This window comes from Oncorhynchus nerka, linkage group LG7 (genome assembly GCF_034236695.1).
Source record: "Oncorhynchus nerka isolate Pitt River linkage group LG7, Oner_Uvic_2.0, whole genome shotgun sequence".
Lineage (NCBI taxonomy): Eukaryota > Metazoa > Chordata > Actinopteri > Salmoniformes > Salmonidae > Oncorhynchus > Oncorhynchus nerka.
Genome location: NC_088402.1, coordinates 82024401 through 82040796, shown reverse-complemented (window position 1 = coordinate 82040796; position 16396 = coordinate 82024401). Strand labels below are relative to the sequence as shown.

General features: G+C 44.9%; 1 protein-coding gene across 1 annotated transcript in view; it reads left to right on the top strand.

Moving 5' to 3' along the window:
- The window catches only part of LOC115132651 (neural cell adhesion molecule L1-like), a 99520-nt gene that overhangs the window by 49934 nt on the left and 33190 nt on the right, over positions 1-16396 (top strand). Inside the window, exons 2-4 of the mRNA XM_065020872.1 lie at positions 9675-10037; positions 12520-12534; positions 14892-14994. Of these exons, the coding sequence (XP_064876944.1) occupies positions 9905-10037; positions 12520-12534; positions 14892-14994 (251 nt within the window). The 5' untranslated portion in view covers positions 9675-9904. The remainder of the gene's footprint in view (positions 1-9674; positions 10038-12519; positions 12535-14891; positions 14995-16396) is intronic.

Here is a 16396-nt window from a genome sequence, read left to right as displayed (position 1 = left end):
TATGCAGATGTAGAAGCACGGTGGCTAGGAAAACCCCCCTAGAAAGGCAGGAACCTAGGAAGAAACCTAGAGAGGAACCAGGCTCTGAGTGGTGGCCAGTCCTCTTCTGGCTGTGCCGGGTGGATATTATAACAGAACATGGCCATTTAAGGCCAGATTGCTCTTCAAGATGTTCAAACGTTCATAGATGACCAGCAGGGTCAAATAATAATCACAGTGGATGTCGAGGGTGCAACAGGTCAGTACCTCAGGAGTAAATGTCAGTTGGCTTTTCATAGACGAGCATTCAGAGGTCGAGACAGCAGGTGCGGTAGAGAGAGAGAGAGATGAAAACAGCAGGTCCGGGACACGGTAGCACGTCCAGTGAACAAGTCAGGGTTCACTAGCCGCAGGCAGAAGAGTTAAAACTGGTGCAGCAGCACGACCAGGTGGACTGGTCCTCCGGGAGGGGAGCATACTTAAATTCACACAGAAGACCAGAATCGACTGGAGAGTTACACCAGATATAACAGACTGACCCTAGCCCCTGGACAGGGCCAATCAGGCAGGATATAACCCCACCCACTGTGCCATAGCACAGCCCCCACACCACTAAAGGGATATCAACAGAACACCAACATTACTACCCAAGGCACGAACCTGAGGGGGGCACCAACCCGGTCAGGAAGATCACTCAAGTGACTCACCCCTCCTAGGGACGGCATGGAAGAGCACCAGTAAGCCAGTGACGGCATGGAAGAGCACCAGTAAGCCAGTGACTCAGCCCCCATAATAAAGTCAGAGAATCCCAGTGGAGAGTGGAACAGGTCAGGCAGAGACAGCAGGGGCGGTTCGTCGCTCCAGTGCCTTTCTGTTCACCTTCACACCCCTGGGACAGACTACACTCAATTTTTTTTTTACCTTTATTTTACTAGGCAAGTCAGTTAAGAACAAATTCTTATTTTCAATGACGGCCTAGGAACAGTGGGTTAACTGCCTGTTCAGGGGCAGAACGACAGATTTTGTACCTTGTCAGCTCGGGGATTTGAACTTGCAACCTTTCGGTTACTAGTCTAATGCTCTAACCACTAGGCTACACTGCCGCCCAAATCATAGGACCTACTGAAGAAATTAGTCTTTAATAAAGACCTAAAGTTTGAGATCAAGTCTGCGTCTTTCACATCAAGAGGCAGAACATGCCATAAAAATTGAGCTCTATAGGATGTAATTTAGAGTTGAAAAAAAATATTAATATATTTATTTAACTAGGCAAGTCAGTTAAGAACAAATTCTTATTTACAATGACGGCCTACCAAATGTCATAAGGCCTCCTGCGGGGACAGGGGCTGGGATACATTTTTTAAAATATATATATATATAAATATAGGACAAAATACACAGCATGACAAGAGAGACAACACACCATTGCATTAAGAGAGACCTAAGACAACAACATGGTAGCAACACAACACAACATAGCAACAACATGGTAGCAACACAACATGATAGCAGCACAAAACTTGGTACAAACATTATTGGGCACAGACAACAGCACAAAGGGCAAGAAGGTAGAGACAACAACACATCACGCAAAGCAGCCACAACTGTCAATAAGAGTGTCCATGATTGAGTCTTTGAATGAAGAGATTGAGATAAAACTGTCCAGTTTGAGTGTTTGTTGCAGCTCGTTCCAGTCGCTAGCTGCAGCGAACTGAAAAGAGGAGCGACCCAGGGATGAGTGTGCTTTGGGGACCTTTAAAATGAACAGAATGTGACTGGCAGAACAGGTGTTGTATGTGGAGGATGAGGGCTGCAGTAGATCTCAGATAGGGGGGAGAGAGGCCTAAGAGGGTTTTATAAATAAGCATCAACCAGCGGGTTGCGACGGGTATACAGAGATGACCAGTTTACAGAGGACTATAGAGTGCAGTGATGTTTCCTATAAGGGGCTTTGGTGTGTTTTCCTTTTCTTGTAACCTTTGATTTAAAACATAAACCCCTGCTGTTCTTCAGCCACATGTTATATAGCGTATATATATGTTTAAATCCAGAGATATATGGAGAGATATATTTTTAAATCCAGAGATATATGGAGAGATATATTTTTAAATCCAGAGATATATGGAGAGATATATTTTTAAATCCAGAGATATATGGAGAGATATATTTTTAAATCCAGAGGCATATGGAGAGATATATTTTTAAATCCAGAAGCATATGGTGTCACGCCCTGACCTTAGAGAGCCTGTTTATTTCTCTATTTGGTTAAGCCAGGTTTTATTATAATACTGAAGCACAGATAAGATACCTCCCAAAAGGCACACTATTCCCTACATAGTGCACTACTGTTGACCAGAGTCCTATGGGGGCCCTGGTCACAAGTAGTGTACTATAAAGGGAATAGGGATGCAGCCATATATGAAAAGCCAACTGACATTTACTCCGGAGGTGCTGACCTGTTGTACCTTCTACTGTCTGTACCTTCTACTGTCTGTACCTTCTACTGTCTGTACCTTCTACAAGCACCTTGATTATTATTTAACACCGCTGGTCTTCTAACGTTTGAACATCTTGAAGATCTGATCCACTAAAGGCCCAATGCATTCATTTTTATATCAATATCAAGTATTTCTGGGTAACAATTAAGTACCTTACTGTAATTGATTTCCATTAATGGGCAGAAGTAACTTTTTAGCAAAAAAATATTTATCAAGCTAAAACTTTGCTAGGACTGTCTGGGAGTGGTCTGAGTGGGGAGGGTGTAGAAAACCCTCTCTCTAGCCGTTTTTCTGGCCATCTCTCAAACCCTGTCTGGCCCTCTCTCAAACCCTCTCTGGCACTCTCTCAAACCCTCTCTGGCCCTCTCTCAAACCCTCTCTGGCCCTCTCTCAAACCCTCTCTGGCCCTCTCTCTGGCCCTCTAAGTCATTGCAGCCTGCTTGTCTCCGGAGCCGGTGAGTTGGAGGACAGTGTAATAATCTTACACTAGAAGTCATTGCAGCCTGCTTGTCTCCGGAGCCGGTGAGTTGGAGGACAGTGTAATAATCTTACACTAGAAGTCATTGCAGCCTGCTTGTCTCCGGAGCCGGTGAGTTGGAGGACAGTGTAATAATCTTACACTAGAAGTAATTGCAGCCAGCTCGTCAAAAAAACAGCTAAAACTAACGAGTCACTCTGAAAAAATGAGTCATGACTCGAGTCAGTAAAAACAGTTGTTCAAAAAGAACAAATCGTTGGCAAACTGCACATCACTAGCAAGCAGTGGCAGAGTGAGGATCTCTCATCAAAACACAGCTCCACCCCTCATCCATGGACCCATCTCTTCACTGGACTTTCCCTCTGATGGTGTGTCTATGACAGAAAACTAGCTGTTATTGGCAGAGAGGTTTGGAACTCTCGTTGTTATTGGTCTATTAAAACCAATTTACCGCATGGTGATGTCACCATGGAAAACTGAATCTCCCGCCCATGGGAACCTGCTGATTGGGCCCATGGGAACCTGCTGATTGGGCCCATGGGAACCTGCTGATTGGGCCCATGGGAACCTGCTGATTAGAAGCTCCTGTGTAGATTGTAACTATCAGGAAATAACATTGATCACATTTTTTTCACACTTCTACTGTGTTAGTTTCATCAGCTGTTGTACAATATGATATAAAACACAGGAAAAACGAAAAAGTTGTCATGGTACAACATGACCAACTGAGTAGCAGTAACAATAACTTATTCCACGAGCCACAGCAAGACATAGGTCATATTGGTCATATACACGTGTTTAGCAGATGTTATTGCGAGTGTAGCGAAATGCTTGTGCTTCTAGTTTCGACAGTGCAGCAATATCTAACAAGTACTCTAAACAATTTCACAACAAATACCTAATACACACATATCTAAGTCAATATAGAGTACAGGTAGTCATTTCAAATGACAAGTAGTTTTCCTCCAGCTCTGACAAAGTGAGAGAGACTCGGTTATATCCTGACAGAGTGAGAGAAAAGGAGGGAGAGAAACTGAAAGAGAAAGGTGTAGGCGATTGGTCCGGGTCCAGGGGAACAAACCAAATATATGGTGAACCGAACACCACTTATCCCTCTCACTAACTTTAAGCACCAGCTGTCAGAGCAGCTCACAGATTACTGCACCTGTACATAGCCCATCTATAATTTAGCCCAAACAACTACCTCTCCCCCTACTGTATTTATTTATTTTGCTCCTTTGCACCCCCATTATATTATCTCTACTTTGCACATTCTTCCACTGCAAATCTACCATTCCAGTGTTTATTATTATTTTTATTTAATTTTAATTTTTTTAAACTTGCTATATTGTATTTACTTCGCCACCATGGCCTTTTTTGCCTTTACCTCCCACCTCATTTGCTCACATTGTATATAGACTCATTTTTCTACTGTATTATTGACTGTATGTTTGTTTTACTCCATGTGTAACACTGTGTTGTTGTTTATCTTGGCCAGGTCGCAATTGTAAATGAGAACTTGTTCTCAACTTGCCTACCTGGTTAAATAAAGGTGAAAAAAAAAAAAAAGGTCTCCTCTCCTCTCCTCTTATCTTCTCCTCTCATCCTCCACCCCTATGGTCCCCTATCCATACCTCTCCTCTCCTCTCCTCTCCTCTCATCCTCCACTACTGTGGTCCCCTATCCATACCTCTCCTCTCCTCTTCTCTTCTCTTCTCCTCTCATCCCCTATCCATAACTCTCCTCTCCTTTCCTTTCCTCTCCTCTCCTCTCCTCTCATCTCCTCTCCTCTCCTCTCCTCTCATCCTCCACCCCTGTGGTCCCATATCCTCTCCTCTCCTCTCATCTCCTCTCATCTCATCCTCCACCCCTGTGGTCCCATATCCATTCCTCTCCTCTCCTCTCCTCTCATCTCCTCTCTTCTCTTCTCTTCTCTTCTCTTCTCTTCTCTTCTCTTCTCTTCTCTTCTCTTCTCTTCTCTTCTCTTCTCCTCTCCTCTCCTCGCCTCTCTTATCCTTGTCTCTTCTCATCCTCCACCCCATCCACAAGATGTCTCGTGTTCATACTCTTCATCTCCTATTTTTTCCAGTCAGTTGACCCCCTAATCCCTCTATCCCTCCATCCCTCACTCCTCTCATCTTCTGTTGAGTGAAACATGTTTACTGTCCATCTCTCTCGTTCTCTCATTCGAAATCTCTTCTTCACATTGTCCTCTCGGTCTCTTTCGCTCTCTGATTTTCTCTCTGTGCATGTATTTATTTCATCTCCCCCTCCTCCCACTACACATCTTCACACAGGTGGAATACAATAACAAAGTCTATTTTTTTACAATATGGCATTTAAATTCTTCGTTGAACTAGGTTACCCGAGTTATCAGTTTTGGAATTGTTAGTTAGATTACTTGTTGGTTATCACTGCATTGTCGGAACTAGAAGCACAAGCATTTCGCTACACTCACATTAACATCTGCTAACCATGTGTATGTGACAAATACAATTTGATTTGATTTGATTTATTTTCAACTGTTACATGTTTGGGGAATGCTCTTAAGAATGAGTTTATTAATGATATCTGGCACAGTATTACCGTAGCAACAGCGTTTCTGCCGGTAACAATAAGCCAGGGTAGAACTTGAGCTCAACTATTAAACATTTCCAGTCATTTGAAAATGCTGAGCTTTTGTATCGTATAATCTGTGTTATTGCTGTAATACACATGGACTCAAATGGCCACATCCTGTGTTGTTTCCTGCCCTAAAACCATCCGCCCCATCCTCCCTCCCTCCCTCCTTCCTTCCCTCCCTCCCTCTCTCCATCCTGTCTTTGATAAGAGTGGCTGTTGAACATGCCTCTCTGCCATCAATACCACTTCAATACCCAGAGAGCCCATTGACAGGCCAACAGGTCCAGTCTTTTCAGATCTAATGGATGACAGAGTGAACAGACAGGAGAGAGATGCCACTGGAGCCAGAGCTGCAATTAAACTTAAAAAGCAATATGGCATCTAAAAGCCTATACATTTTCTCTTGCTTTGGCATGTAGTTGTTGTGTTGTCCCCTCCCCTCTAGCAAAATGTTTCAATGCGCCACATCAACTATTTATCAAGGTAGCAAATCACACTAAATGGATTTATATTGATTTTTTTGGGGTGTTGCCTCATTGTTTGATTCCGAGTGGTCCGCAGCTTATAACCTGTTTGACTCTAGAAGACTGTTGCTGCTCCACTCCAATACACATTACCTACATCTTCCTCTTCTGGTTCCACCTGCCCCCCCTCTCTCTTTCCTTCTTTCTTTCTTTTTTTCTTTCCTTTGTTATTTCTTTCTTTCTCTCTCCCCCCCTCTCTCTCTCTCTCTCTCCCAGTCTCTCTCTCTCTCTCTCCCCTCTCTCTCTCCCTCTGTCTCTCTCTCTCCCCTCTCTCTCTCTCTCTCTCCCCTCTCTCTCTCCCTCACTCTCTCTCTCTCTCTCCCTCACTCTTTCTCTCTCTCTCCCAGTCTCTCCCTCACCCCCTCTCTCTCTCTCCCTCTCTCTCTCTCACCCCTCTCTCTTTATATATGCTGTATATATCACTTATATCACCTTTATATCACTATATCACTTCATCTTCCACTTTTTCAGTTGGCTGATTGAATGAATTTGGATGCCATCACCAGATCAAATAACCACTTATCCCTGAGACATGGCTGTAGAGGGCCCTGACATGTCTAGGTTGTCCATAAGGCCATAGGTCCCCCGGCTGTAGTGTCTGATGTGTCTGCTGACCTCTGCCCTGAGCCAAGAAGGCATGTAATAGGGCCGAGATTGGATCAGTGCCAGCTGCAGAGAGGAGACTGGGACTGACAGATGTGTGTGTGTGTGTGTGTGTGTGTGTGTGTGTGTGTGTTAGGGTTAAATTTGTAATTAAGTTTCCTGGCCCAGTTGTGTGCAGTTTGTCGGTGGCATTAATCGGGTTGGGCTCCACCAAGCCCCCTCTCAGACACCTTATCACATTAGCTGTGTGTCTGTCTGTCTGTCTGTCTGTCTGTAGCTGTGTGTAGCTGTCTGTCTGTGTCTGTCTGTCTGTGTCTCTGAATGTGTGTCTGTACTAATACCCATGACAGTTCCAGCTCTGCTCCATTCATCCTGTGCTAATGGCATTTGTTAAAAAGCCGCCACAGACCCCTACAGGTTCGCAACACACACACACACACACACACACACACACACACACACACACACACACACACACACACACACACACACACACACACACACACACACACACACATTTGCTATTGGCCAGCCCAGTTGCTCTGGCCTGTCTGGTAATTGGGCCCTCGGGCACCCCTGTAAAAGACGGTCTAAACAGCCAGTACTAATATCACACAGTCTGGGAGGTGTGTGTGTGTGTGTTTGCATGCGTGTGTCTGACAGCAGAGAGACGTGACACATTGATTGGGAGAGCTGGTGTGTCATTACGTGGAGGGAGGAATTACCGTCACAGCCGTCATCTTCCATCACACCCCCACCCCAACACACCCCCCTCTGTCTGTCCGTGGTAGTTGTGCGGTAGCGCTGTCAGGCGAAGTGACTTGAATCTAATGGACCATTTAACCTAATGTTGTTAGTTTGCTCTGGCTTATTGGGTGTGCTTCACTTCTTCTAATTGTTGTTCCCTGTTCAATCTCATCTCACAACCTTTCTCTGTTGATTTAGATGTATTCTCTCAGTGTTTGGAGTTGGAAGTCCTGAATCATTTTTTCTGTTTCTATTCCCTTTGCCAGATATTGTTGAATCCATTCTTTCTCAGTTGATTTAAATATATTGTCTTTGTGCTTGCAGTCCTTGAATGGTAATGTATTTCTTTGGTTGCCAGATATTGTTGAATAGGTTCAGCATCAGTGAAGAATGGTGGGAGGTGGGAGGACAGAATGATTTTAATGACTGGAATGGAATACATAGAAAATGATCCAACACGTGGTTTATAACTTGTTTGATTGATACAAAATAAATACAAAAATGAATGGAATGGTATTTATTTTAAAAAGAGAATTCCTTCCCCCTCTTTTTATCCCCCTATAATCTCCCCCTCTCCTCTCCCTCATGAAACAGGGTAGCCCTCTCTCTTTCTCACTCATCTCCCTCCTCTCCTCTTTTCCTTCACTTCCTCTCTCCATCCCTCTCTGCCTCTCTTTACCACCCTACAACTTTCCCCCTCTCCTTTCTCTCATTCTCTCTCCTCTTACGACATGCTTATTACCACACAACCACAGAAGTAGCCTTGCCACTTGCGTTCAATTGAGTTGCTCCACCACTTTATCAAATTACAAATGTCCTTTTATTTATCTATTTGTGTTCTGTCTATTATCTGATATGACACTTCATCACTTATGTAAGAGCATAATTTAGCAGACGCTCTTATCCAGAGCGACTTACAGTAGAGACAGCATACATTTTCACACTTTTTTCCTACTGTTCTTCCGTGGGAAACGAGCCCACAACATGCTCTACCAACTGATCTACATGGGACTTCATCACCTCGTCACTTCATCACCTCGTCACTTCATCACCTCGTCACATCATCACCTCATCACTTCATCACCTCGTCACTTCATCACTTCATCACTTCATCACCTCATCACCTCGTAACTTCATCACCTCGTCACTTCATCACCTCATCACTTCATCACCTCGTCACCTCATCACCTCGTAACTTCATCACCTCGTAACTTCATCACTTCATCACCTCGTAACTTCCTCAGCTCGTCACTTCATCACCTCATCACTTCATCACCTCGTAACTTCATCACCTCGTCACTTCATCACCTCATCACTTCATCACTTAATCTCCTCATCACTTTATCACCTCGTAACTTCATCACCTCGTCACTTCATCAACTCATCACTTCATCACCTCGTCACTTCCTCAGCTCGTCACTTCATCAACTCGTAACTTCATCATCTCGTCACTTCATCACCTCATCACTTCATCACCTCATCACTTCATCTCCTCATCACTTCATCACCTCATCACTTCATCCCCTCGTCACTTCATCACCTCATCACTTCATCAGCTCGTCACTTCATCGCCTCATCACTTCATCACTTAATCTCCTCATCACTTAATCTCCTCATCACTTCATCACCTCGTCACTTCATCACCTCATCACTTCATCACTTCATCTCCTCGTCACTTCATCACCTCATCATCACTTTATCTCCTCGTCACTTCATCACGTCATCTCTTCATCACCTCATCACTTCATCTCATCACTTCATAAATCTAACTCTGTTGTCTATGCTCCATATGGTCTGTTAGTTCACCCTCTTGTTGTGGGGTTGACTCCATCTGCTTATCTGATTGGTCCTTCCATAATGGACACTGGTATTTTTGGGGTATTTAATTAGGATCCCCATTAGCTGTTACAAAAGCAGCAGCTACTCTTCCTGGGGTCCACACAAAACATGAAACATAACATAATGCAGAACATTAATAGACAAGAGCAGCTCAAGGACAGAACTACATCAATAAAAAAATCTATGTCATTACCTTAATGTGCTGTTTTCCTGCGAGTTGTCTTTAAACTAGGAATGAACATGCTACTGGATGTGTGTGTGTGTTCCTGGCTCTATCTAGCCCTGACCACATGGTGCAGGGTCATTTTTCTCTTATTCTGACACAGGCCCCCGTCCCCCTCCCTCTCTTCTCCCCACCTCCCTCCCTTCTCCCCCTTCTTTTAGGGAAGACTGCAGGAGGGTGTGGACCTGAGCGAAAAAGAGAGAAAATAGAGAGAGAGGGTGAGAGCCAAAGGAAACCAGGAGAAAAAGGTAGAAGAAAAGGAAGAGAAACTCTGGCTGAACATCGGGCGTGACAACAGAGACGCTCGCTCGGCAGGAGTGTGTGCAGATTGCCCTCTGTGTGCGTTTCCCGTGTGTGTTGAGCAGGTGGGACTTTGATGGGACAGTGAGCAATGCCTCACACTCCGCAACATCAGGTTGGCAGTAGGGGGCGACGCCCCCATCTCCTCCTCCTCCCTCTCTTCTCTCTCCTCCTATCCCACGCCCCCCAGCTCAGCCAAGGAGCCATACACATACCTTCTAACTGTGAGTACACCATCTTCACCTTATTTACACATCAATGTATTGTATGTGTAATATAACATAATATATATTTAAGCAATACGGCCCGAGAGTTTGTGGTATATGGCCAACATAGGGATGTTCTTACCCACGACGCATCGTGGAGTGCCTGGATACAGCCATTAGCCATATCCATTTTCCTGTTACTTATAACCTCATGCTATTCGCATTAGCCTATGTTAGCTCAACCATCCCGTGGAAGGTACAACGATCCCAAAGAAGTTATTGGTTGCCCCCGAAAAGGACTCAAGTGAAAGTTAAAATCAGATGGCACGATTTTCTTGTTTTTTCTATTTATGGATAAACCAGGGGCACACTCCAGCACTCAGTCATCATTTACAAACAAAGAACTTGTGTTTAGTGAGTCTGCCAGATCAGAGACAGTAGTGATGAGGTTCTGACTATGCTCAATATGTGATGATATTAAAACTAAATAGTTATAACATTTATTGAACAATTCCTTGAAAACGACACATGGTTGTCAATGGTTTTAGCAGAGCTGGGGTCTCCTTGCTCCCCAGCAGCCAAATCAAACCTATTGTGTTAAACCACGAAGACAGGGAGGGTCACTGAGTTTTTGGGGCATTCAATCTGTGTTTATGTGCATAGTGTGTCTAATTACTTTTTAATTGATTACCTCAACTCATTCATTAGTCATTCTATTGGTTTCCTTGGTGCAAATCAGATTCTGATTGGAAGGCTGGGGTAGTTCAACAGGGAATTGAGTTATACAACACAAGGAGCAGACAGACTGAGTTTGTGGGCCTGCGGGGAAATTGATTCTTATACTTCAAGGTTGCTGAGTTTTCTACAGCTTTGATTTAATAACAGAGTTAGAGGACTGTGGATTTGTTTCAAATGACACCCTATTCCCTTTATAGTACACTACTAGTACACTACTATATAGTACAGTACAATATAGTACACTACTAGTACACTACTATATACTACACTACTATATAGTGCACTACAAGTACACTACTATATAGTGCACTACAAGTACACTACTATATAGTACAGTACTATATAGTACAGTACTATATAGTGCACTACTAGTACACTACTATATAGTGAATATAGTGCTATTTGAGACACATAGGGAGTTAGAGGAAGAATTGTTGGTTGCTGCGGCTGCTATTGTTGTTCTGTTATTCATCTAAGTAAAGTATCAATGACTCACACAGACCTGCACCCACACATCTATCAGTCACACACACAGACACGCACACACGCATACACACGCACACACACACACACACATACACAAAAAGCAGTAAAGCTCCTCCCAGAGAACTAAGGTGTCAGTAAGATATGAGGATGAAAATGAGGAGGAGGAAGAGAAGGAAGAGGAGGAGGAGAGGCAGGTTGAATAGTTGCAGCAGTAGGAGGAGGAGGAAGAGGAGGAGGAGGAGAGGAGAGGAAGGTTGAATAGTTGCAGCAGTAGGAGGAGGAAGGAGAGAAGGAAGAGGAGGAGGAGGAGCGGCAGGTTGAATAGTTGCAGCAGTAGGAGGAGGAGGAAGAGAAAGAAGAGGAGGAGGAGGAGAGGCAGGTTGAATAGTTGCAGCAGTAGGAGGAGGAAGGAGAGAAGGAAGAGGAGGAGGAGGAGCGGCAGGTTGAATAGTTGCAGCAGTAGGAGGAGGAGGAAGAGGAGGAGGAGGAGAGGCAGGTTGAATAGTTGCAGCAGTAGGAGGAGGAGGAAGAGAAGGAAGAGAGGCAGGTTGAATAGTTGCAGCAGTAGGAGGAGGAGGAAGAGAAGGAAGAGGAGGAGGAGGAGAGGCAGGTTGAATAGTTGCAGCAGTAGGAGGAGGAGGAAGAGAAAGAAGAGGAAGAGGAGGGGAGGCAGGTTGAATAGTTGCAGCAGTAGGAGGAGGAGGAAGAGAAGGAAGAGGAGGAGGAGGAGAGGCAGGTTGAATAGTTGCAGCAGTAGGAGGAGGAGGAAGAGGAGGAGGAGAGGCAGGTTGAATAGTTGCAGCAGTAGGAGGAGGAGGAAGAGAAAGAAGTGGAAGAGGAGGAGAGTCAGGTTGAATAGTTGCAGCAGTAGGAGGAAGAGGAAGTGGAAGAGGTGGAGGACCAGATTCTGGCGATTGTAAAGGTCAAGGTGTCTACTGTTGAATTAACAAGTCTCTCATGTCAATGAGAGTCACTGAGACAGTTCCCTCAATCAATACACCACCCACATCTGAATTCATCTCAGGGAGACCACGAGGGGGTAAAAATCATTGTTTATTGAAATAGGTAGAATACATATTTATAGCCCATTGGTGGTCATTGCTTCTCAATGAACAATGATCCCAACCAGAGATGGGGAATTTGTTGGGGAAATGAGGGCAAGTACCGATGTTGGCTACGGTGTAATGTCATTTCCTGCCAGACTGTCTTGACTGTAACATACTTCCTTTCTTGTTCTGCCTTGCTCTCTTGCTGCTCTGCCTCTCTGGACTAACAGACCAAATAAATGAATGTAAGTGCTTTACTTCCTTTTGCTTTTAACCATATTGATGTCTGTCTGTCTGTCTGTCTGTCTGTCTGTCTGTCTGTCTGTCTGTCTGTCTGTCTGTCTGTCTGTCTGTCTGTCTGTCTGTCTCTCTGTCTGTCTGTCTGTCTGTCTGTCTGTCTGTCTGTCTGTCTGTCTGTCTGGATTGGCTATTATTGTATATATTTTTTATCAAGGGAGGCCAAATGCTTGTTGGCTTCCTTTGCATTCAATGCTACGGGCGACAACAATGTCTTGCTCGTTTTGATCAGACAGCATCAGATAGATGGGCTACACATACTGAGACAGGCGGCACAGTTTCGCTCGCTCGGATGCTTTCTCCGTTGAGACACATTCAGTCTCTTGAAAATTGAAGGACAATTATGAAACACGAAATCTAACTTTTTTTCCTGTACATTTTTTGGGGATGCCTGGCTTCCATTAGCACCCATAAATACATGCCACTGCCTGTCTGCCTCTCTCTGTCTCCCTCCCTGTCCTTGACCTTTGCTAATTGGTCCCTCCGCCTCTCGATCCCTCTGTTTCTTCCTCTGTGTCTCTCTCTGTCTCCCTCCCTGTCCTTGACCTTTACTCATTGGTCCCTCCGCCTCCCGATCCCTCTGTTTCTTCCTCTGTGTCTCTCTCTGTCTCTCCCTCCTACTTCCATCTCACCCTCTGCCTCTCTTGTCATCCCTCCTCTCTATCCTTCCCTCCATTTCTCCTTCCACCTCCCAATTTCTCCTCCCTTCATCTCCTGCCTTCCTTTGACCATTTACCTACCCATGTTACATAATGTCAATGTATCCTTGAGACTGGGTCTGTCTTTTTCATTCAGAGTCAAATCAGAACCCAACCAACAAGTACCATTGACCTCTAGAGAATGTAGTTCACACTGGCAAAAATAATTGAAAAAAGACGACAATTTTCCAGCCCACATACTGAAAACACTGAACATGAAAAACCAACAGGCGTCATAAATAAGGTGCAAAGGAAGGGTATATTACTGGAAAATTACAAAGTTTACCAGTAAATTACCAGCATTTTTTTCTGTCAAGGATTTTATGTAATTTATCACAAGACATCTAGTGGCCCCTTTGGGTACTTCAGATTATCACAGGTGTCTGAAATGATCTCTGGTCCTCTGTGTGGCCTTATCACATGTAAAATATATGAAAGAAGATGATTTAAAAAATGACAAAGTTGTAAAACCTAAATATAATCCATAAAAAAAACAAAGACAGAAAAACCCTTATCCAAACCTTTGACTGGTACTGTATATATTTTTTACAAACTTGTATTTATTTTACTATGTTAATATGTTTTGTTGTCCTTGTTTTGGTGTCAAACTGGTGGCAGTTGTGAAAAAAGTCAATAGTTTGAGTTGCCAAAATAATGCCAAGAACCATATGGTATATCCACTAGAAATACTATGTGAATACTATATATGACAAAAAAAATGTTTTAAGTTAAAGTATAAATGACCAAAGTCACGATAGATAACATACATTTCTGTTAACTACCAAAATTATAGAAGATTCCTTTAACTTTGGTAAATGACCTTTGCATCCCTAGTCATACAACATATGGCAATAGAGAATATATAGAATATGGCTATTGTCCCAAATGACTCCCTATATAATGCACCACCTTTGACCAGAGCCCTAAGGGAAAAGGGTGCCATTTAGGATAAAGTTACCATGTTCTTTATCCCTGAACCACGTCCTAGTATGTAGGGTTTTATGAGTCGGATATGAGTGGGTGTTTAATGATCATAACAGTACATCATAATAGTAGAAAGAGGAATCACTCATCTTTTTCTACATGATCTCCTCTCATCCCCAAGGCCCTGTCTTTTCTACCACTCAGCTAATGTAATATATATTTTACACTACTGTCTCCTTAGCATTGATATACACCATCTCTTTCCTCTGTTCTCAACCCATTCTCTCCCCGTCCCATCTCTCCATTTCCGTCTATTCTCGTGGGGGACTTTAGTGATATGAATGAATACATTCCCCCATTATGTTTCAGGAAATGGAAATGACTGCTATCACTGAGTCCCTCTGTGAGCCAGCTCCTGTCAGTGGCAGTAGGACTGTCGATTCTAGTTGGTGGGCTATAAACCCCTGTGTGAGTCAGAATATTGGTAGCACAGTTGAGCTGTAGGGTGGTGGGCTGTAGTTAGTAGGACTATGGGCTTTAGGACTGTGTGGGGTGGCAGGTAGCCTAGCGGTTAAGAGCATTTGGGCCAGTAACAAAAAGGTTTCTGTTTCGAATACCTGAGCCGATTAGGTGAAAAATCTATCGATGTGTGTGTGTGCTAACTTTGTGTCTCTCCCGTCCAGTTAAGAAACCCCCAGTGATCACCACCCAGCCTGAGTCCATCACTGTGTTCGGTGCAGAAGACATCCTCCTGACCTGCGAAGCATCAGGGAACCCTCCTCCCGAGTTAGTTACCTAACACCAAGACCTTAGAAAAAAACTGCAGTTAATATAAAGTGCAGTGTGTCCCAATTACCACACTTCACTGCTATAACTACAGTAGAACTGTGATCTGTTTTTCTTAACTGTTTTGTAAGGAACATGACATGTAGTTTTTCAGACATCTAGACATGTTCCATTAGAATTGCATGAGAGCACAGCTCCTCAGTCACAGGCTTGCATTCCAAATGACACACTATTACCTTTAAAGTGCACTACTTTTCACATGGGCACTGGTAAAAAAAAAAAGTTGTGCACTTTGTAGGGAATAGTGTGCTATTTGGGATGTATTCCCACTACTTATTGTAATGAACATGAGAGGAGACAGAGCGGTGGTTTCAAGTGCAGAAGGTCATACACAGGAGGAGGCAGGTAGCTGGGTCCAGGAGCAGGCAGAAGGTCATACACAGGAGGAGGAAGGTAGCTGGGTCCAGGGGCAGGCAGAAGGTCATACACAGGAGGAGGCAGGTAGCTGGGTCCAGGGGCAGGCAGAAGGTCATACACAGGAGGAAGCAGGTAGCTGGGTCCAGGCACAGGCAGAAGGTCATACACAGGAGGAGGCAGGTAGCTGGGTCCAGGGGCAGGCAGAAGGTCATACACAGGAGGAGGCAGGTAGCTGGGTCCAGGGGCAAGCAGAAGGTCATACACAGGAGGAGGCAGTTAGCTGGGTCTAGGGGCAGGCAGAAGGTCATACACAGGAGGAAGCAGGTAGCTGGGTCCAGGGGCAGGCAGAAGGTCATACACAGGAGGAGGCAGGTAGCTGGGTCCAGGCGCAGGCAGAAGGTCATACACAGGAGGAGGCAGGTAGCTGGGTCCAGGGGCAGGCAGAAGGTCATACACAGGAGGAGGCAGGTAGCTGGGTCCAGGGGCAGGCAGAAGGTCATACACAGGAGGAGACCGAGTCCAGGGGCAGGCAGAGGTCATACACAGGAGGAGGCAGGTAGCTGGGTCCAGGGGCAGGCAGAAGGTCATACACAGGAGGAGGCAGGTAGCTGGGTCCAGGGGCAGGCAGAAGGTCATACACAGGAGGAGGCAGGTAGCTGGGTCCAGGGGCAGGCAGAAGGTCATACACAGGAGGAGGCAGTTAGCTGGGTCTAGGGGCAGGCAGAAGGTCATACACAGGAGGAAGCAGGTAGCTGGGTCCAGGGGCAGGCAGAAGGTCATACACAGGAGGAGGCAGGGTCCAGGGGCAGGCAGAAGGTCATACACAGGAGGAGGCAGGTAGCTGGGTCCAGGGGCAGGCAGAAGGTCATACACAGGAGGAGGCAGGTAGCTGGGTCCAGGGGCAGGCAGAAGGTCATACACAGGAGGAGGCAGATAGCTGGGTCCAGGGGCAGGCAGAAGGTCATACACAGGAGGAGGCAGGGTC